Source organism: Lathyrus oleraceus, chromosome 5, assembly GCF_024323335.1.
Source record: "Lathyrus oleraceus cultivar Zhongwan6 chromosome 5, CAAS_Psat_ZW6_1.0, whole genome shotgun sequence".
Taxonomy (NCBI): Eukaryota; Viridiplantae; Streptophyta; class Magnoliopsida; order Fabales; family Fabaceae; genus Lathyrus; species Lathyrus oleraceus.
Window position 1 is genome coordinate 477,314,909 of NC_066583.1, and position 6,819 is coordinate 477,321,727.

The 6,819-nt window shown below is 27.5% G+C and overlaps 1 protein-coding gene across 1 annotated transcript; it reads right to left on the minus strand.

The window, feature by feature from the left end:
* Nucleotides 1-3,053: 3,053 nt before the first annotated feature.
* Nucleotides 3,054-4,130, minus strand: LOC127085546 (zinc finger A20 and AN1 domain-containing stress-associated protein 5). Its single transcript, XM_051026063.1, has one exon. The coding sequence runs from the start codon at nt 3,809-3,811 to the stop codon at nt 3,317-3,319; it is 495 nt and encodes a 164-aa protein (XP_050882020.1). The 5' UTR covers nt 3,812-4,130; the 3' UTR covers nt 3,054-3,316.
* Nucleotides 4,131-6,819: the final 2,689 nt, after the last annotated feature.

The following is a 6,819-nucleotide window of genomic DNA, read 5'->3' on the forward strand; positions in this document are numbered from 1 at the left end:
TTCATTTTTTCATTTTGTTCTCATATGAAAACCCATTTGTATCCAACTGGCTTCGCACCTTGAGGTGTTCAGACTACAGGTCCAAAAACTTGTCTTTTGTAGAATGAGTTTAATTCAGCTTCAATTGCATCTTTCCATTTTAGTCAGTCCTCACTTTGTCTACAAATTTTGATAAACGTTTGTTCTTGATCCTCTTTGCCATTTATCTCATTTAGTGCTATATTGTATGCAAAAACATCATAAATGTCGACTTCATTTCGGTTCCATTGTATTCCATTTTGGACATAATTTATCGATATCTCTTTATTTTCATGAGTTTCAAGTACCTTATCAATCTCTTCTAGAGATGAAATGTTTATTATGTCTGAAGGTTCTTTTAGATTTTCTATATCCTCAAAAACCAAACCAAACCAAACTAATAAAAATCAAGGTGGTTTGGTTCAGTTCTCGATTTTAGTTTTTAGGACACGTCAAACCTATGATTATACCTACTTAATCTTTTATGTAGTCCATTATTAAGCCCAAATTTTGTATCCGTCCAACACTTCTCCAACTTTGTTTACACTTGTTTTCTTTAAACAAAATAGAAACCATAAGCCATAAAAACACGCTCTCACTAAATTGCTGCTCTGACTGTTCTCCACCATTGTTTCTCTCGCCACCGTCATTCTCGTAGGTTATAGTTTGCCTTATTCATGTTTAAGTTCTATTCCTTAATTTTCATCTTCTATTTTTACCTTTTATATTTCTTCTTCATCGAATTTCCTTATAGTCTTGTTACAAAATAGTTTTGATGTGTGTTTGAGGTGTGAAACATTGTATATTGAAACCTTTTATTTTTATTGTTGTGTTTTATTTATTAAGCTTTCAAATTCATTCACAACCTTCTCATGTTAAATGCCAACTTTTGTATTTGATTGTGAAAGTATGGATTAAAAATAACTTGTAAGTTAATTGAAAAGTAGGGTGTGGAATATATTATATGAAATGTATTATTGAAGAAAAAATAATAACATAAAATACATCGAAAAACATGATAGCAAATGATACACAAATGAATATAATGTTGAGAATTTTTTTTATAAAATGATCAACCAAACCAAACCAAAAACAGTTAGTTTGATTTAATTTTATTTTAAAAAAATACTAAAAATTGAACCAAATCAAATCAATGGAGATATCATTAGTTCGGACAATATTTTGACCAAAAATTGATCCAAACCGGGTCGATTACACCCTTAATCATAATAGTTTTTAAATATTAAAACGTTAAGTTTATTAAATGAGAACCAATACGAAACAATTTAGGGATCACGACATTAATTAAACCATTTTTTATTATTAAATAATTTATCATTTTAAATCAAAAATTGAATAAATTTTTATATATTATATTCCAATTGATTTTACTACTATTCATCCATCGGAGACACACAAAAATTAGATATGTCATAAACCTTTACACAAATAAACACTTTGCAAAATATCATTGGTCCACAAAAGTCACAACACACAAGTCACCATCACAAAAGAAAAAAACCATACCCAGAGATATTGCTATCTCGTGCACGAACTAAACACACGATACGATTTCGTCCCTCAATTTATCGTCACGCATCAAAATCATTTGGCCCACCAGCCACTTTCATTAATCGCTTTACCCAAAATTCCATTTTCAAGCATACCTTATATGACAATTATGCCCCTATACATGCTGCCGATTTTACCTACCGATGCCATTGCAGCCGCACTTGGTCCCATTTCTTAGAAACATCCTATCAACAAAACTCATAGAAAAATACACCCAATTTTGACCATGTATTCATCGAAAAATCAAATCAGTATTGTTAATTATAAATAATATAAAATAAATAATGTTTTCTAGCTACCAATTAAACTAAATTAGTAGAACACATATTTATTTAAGTTAAAATAATATCAATAATATAAAAAAATATATAGATAAAATACATATAAACGTACGATTAAGCTAAGATATACCAAATGCTACATATAAAAATCAAACAAAATAAAAATAAAAGAAAAATACATTTATGATATGTTATATTATTAATTAACTTTAATCTTTAATTTGATTAAATATTAAATTTAATCAATTACTCTCTGCTTGACCCAAAAAAACTGATTATTCTCTTTGATTTTGTTTTAAAAAAATAAATTTCTAAATATATTAAATAATTATATACGTAATAATAATTATTAATAAACTTCATTCTTAATTTAATCAATTATTCTCTCTTTAAATACATTTATGATCATTATAGTCTTCATTATTAATTTATTATTATTATTATTATAACTATATTATTATTATTATTATTATTATTATTATTATATTTTAAAAAGCATGACGTTAAAACTTAAGGAAACTTTGTTAGATATTAATGCACTAGGAGAGGCCTTTGCTACGGTACTCAAAACATTTCGGCATAGAAATGAATATCACAATTTCTTTATTAATTAAAAATTAAAAATAAATTTTTTTCTTTCTCCTTTATTGATATTATCACCATAATTTCAATTAAAAAATAAAATTTAAAATAAATTTAAAACTTATTTCAAAATAGTAACACATTATTAATTGTTTATAAAAATATAACCTATAATTTCAATTAAAAAAAATTAAATTTTAAATAAATCTGAAATTTTAATTCAAAATAACAACAACTTATTAATTATTTATCAAAATATGAATATAAGTGTGTCTCTGTGTAAATATTTCTCATGTTACTCGATAGGTTGTCATCCGAATTGAAAATATAAGATAACCAATTTACACACAAAAATTATTATCAAAGAAAGTAGAAACAAACTTTAATAAGAACCTAATTAGTCTAATATTTTAAAAGATTGCTAATATACAAAAAATTCCTACTTATTTCATTTCAAAGACTATTTTTAATATGAACTATTAACAACCAGATACATAATTAATACAAGCATAATCAGAAAACACAATATTAATTTATCATTTCAAACTTCAAACAAGATAAAAATTAAAAAGAAGAAAAAGAAATGAAAAGATCAAAGCATGATCAAACACATAGAAATTCAGATTCTTCATTTTTTAGTAACGTTACACACAACCTCTCTTAATAACTATCTTAAGTTAACGATTTTTTTTCCTATTTATAAAAATAAAATCTGGAAAAGTAAATAAATTTAAATAAAATAAACACGTGTGACCCGAACCCGGTCGATAAGAACCGGGTCAAATAGATTCATTTCCAGAATTTAACGTTTTGAATCATTTCTTCATCTTCATCTTCTTCTTCGGATTCAGATTTTCAGATTTTCAAACCTTAACGATTTTCGCTGCTCTGATAACCGGATTCTCCCTCGCAATAGCTTCTCTTCCAGCACCTTTATAATCATAGCTACAATCATGACGATCGGAGTAACGATGTTCGGAGCAGAAAAGATCACCGCATCTACATCGGAATCCGGTCAACCCTACCTTCCTCCGGCAACCGGAGCATCGGCTAACAACACGCTTGGCCTCGGAAACCATCGGTTGATCCGACGAAGTCCGATCTGTAACAACCGAAGACGATTCCTCCGGTAGAGATCTCTTCGGAGATCGAACAGATCTGGAAGATTGAGGTGCGATTCCGGTTCCGGTTATTCCGATCCCGACGGTGGAAGAAGTGGTTACGGTTGAAGCGGTGAAGCAATTTTGACACATATTGTTCGTTGAAGGATTACCGATTACGCCACAGTTGTTGATGCAAAGCGATATCGTTTCAGGTACTTTGAATTCAGTTTCTTCATTTTCTGTTCTTTGAGCCATGATGATAATAATAATAATAAGTATTTTTCTAACAAAAAATAATAATTAAGGGTTTTTAATTTATGAGAAGACGAGAGATTGTTATGAGAGAGAAGAATTGAGGTGTATTCTGTTTGTGATGAGTTGTGAGGTTGATAATGGAAAAGGAATATAGGCCAAGTAGAGAAAGCGTATCAAACATTTCTTGTTTATTTTTCAAATTAAATTGGTACAAGTGGGTTTTCTTATTTTATATATTTTTTCTCTTTCAACTCAAGTTGTTGATGTTGTTGTTGCTGCTCTACTTTTCTTGCCACCTTTTCTTGTCCCACAGGTATGTGTGACGTGTTTATGTCAGTGATATGATAGGATATAAAATTAATAATAGTAATGCGTCTTTTTACTTTATTGGTAGGTATTAATAATAGTGTTATTGTTCTTCTCTTTAATTTTAAAAATAATTAGTTAGGGATTTATTTTTTGTTAGGTTTAGTGGGTTGGCTTTTATTGGAGATGGAGGTAGTAATTGGATTAGTGTTTTTCGGGTAAAGAATCATTGCATTATTGTTCATTATATATTCATTGTTTTGGTTGATAATACTCATATCGTCATATATCTATAGGAGAAAAAATTGACTTTTTATTAAATAATAATTAATATATTTAATCTATTATATAAATTTAAAATTATTTTTATAAATATAATAAAAAACGAGTAACATATTTTATTTTGCTCTACCTTTGAAAGAAATAATAGAGGTAAAAAAATTTCACACCTTTCAACAAAGACATCTGATTTGTTTAGTAAAAGGAAATATAAATCCATATTTTTTTTAAAAAATATTGATTTTGTTAGCTTGTGTTATAAAAAAATATTAAAAATTTAAAATAAAAAAATTTATATTCAAATTTGGTGGCTTTTAAGGTGAGTAACCTCACCATGAATCACATTTAATATCTTCCATTAGATTAAATAGGATCATAGATTTTATAATACACAAATTCACATTGAATTATATGATCTCTCCATTTTTTGAGTCCGCTTTTCTCCCATCGCAATGTAAAGATCCAAGGGGGTGCTAAATCTAATACCCATATATCTATAAAAATATACTCTAATTTAGTATTTTTACATTATTTAATACTAGTCCCGTTTATCTACTTTTTTAATGTATATTATTGAAAGCGATATTTTTTATTTAAATATAATTTTAAAAGATATATCATGTGAAAGTTATTAGTATGAAGTTACGTGAAAGTTAATAATAATGATTTTATTGAAAGTTATAAGGTAAATTATATAATAAATAAGGGTAAAAATAGTAGAAAAAGTATTTTTTTTTAAAAAAAAATATAGCATGTGGAAATTATTAATAGGAAATTTACATAGAAGTTAATAATAGTGGTTTTATTGGAAGTTATTAGGTAAATTACATAATAAAATAAGGGTAAAAATGGTAGAAAAATAGGCTACACCAAAAGAAAGTATTCCCTTTATATATTGTTATAGATTATAGATTATACAATAAAATAAGGGTAAAAATGGTAGAAAAAATATTTCCTTTATATTTTTAAAAAATAAAAAATACAACATGTGGAAGTTATTAGTAGGAAGTTACATAGAAGTTAATAATAGTGGTTTTATTGGAAGTTATTAGGTAAATTACATAATAAAATAAGGATAAAAATGGTAGAAGAATATGCTACACCAAAATTAAGTATTCTATTTATATATTGTTATAGATGACAAATCAAATTATTGTTTTCCACATATATTTACTCAAAAATTTTTGTTTATGATTTCTACTTATATAAAAATTAATATTCCTAGCAAAACTCTATACTAATTTTTATAAGTCGATAACCCACCCACTCATATCCCACCCACTCATATCCCTTAAATCCATGGAAAAATTCAATCCGATGAACCGTGTTTTTTTTGTCTCTATACAAATGGGGACCATAATCTATATAAATAATATGAGGATTATTTTTTAGTTTTCAATATTCTAATTTGACCCCTTATCAAATTATAAATTGACTTATGATATCTACACAATTACATTATCTTTTATGACATTTATGTCTTTAGCCAACGACTTACTTTAAAGTTGACTAATTAAACAATGTCACTAATACCTTAATTGTGACTCAAAATTCTAACAATCTCTTATTGGTCCCATATGTAATTTTACACATGTGTTAGACTTTATGAGCTCAAAATTTTCTATTAATATATACCCCCTTCATTTATCACTAATGCTGACATAATTAAATGACATGTATTCATTATGAAATATGTATCATGAAAATCACATGAATTTGTTAAGTTCATGTCAATTTTCAACTGGTCATACTTTACTTTAGTGAGACCGTTTAATCAGCTCATTGTACAAAGTGCAACTAGTTGAATAGTAAACTTTATTAATTAAAAAAAATATCCAAAACTAGAGTATGCATACATAATACCAAACATAAAATACAAAATTCATAAACGACTAACTCACACTAAACCAAAGATTTCTCAAACCATAAAACACCGATGCGAGCAGTGTGCCCATGAAATACCTTGGGTGGAAGACCTCTCGTAAGAAAATATGCTATCATGGAGTTCGTCCCTAAATGTTCTATGGAAATCTGTCCACTTTGTACCCTTTCCTTAACAGTTAACAACTTGATGTCAATATATTTTTACTTGGTCGAGCTCATATTATTTGTTCTTGCTAAAAAATACTAAAAGATTGACTTTCCTGTTATTCGTCGGAGAGAGCCCTAAATGATTGGTTATGAGTGTCTGTTTATGTATTTTTTCAGGTGATTATTCCTTGCCCTTTTCCTCAAAGGATTCTCCTATTTATATGGCTTGAATGATCCCTCATCTATTAATGTTTGCCTCCTCATATCCCTTATAAAGGCAACCTCCATATAACGTCTGTCGCCCTTATAATTGCCAGATAACGTTTTCCCAATTAATATTTGTAACTCTCATGTCATCATGGAACATTCTGTAACTGTCTCTTGTGACTATT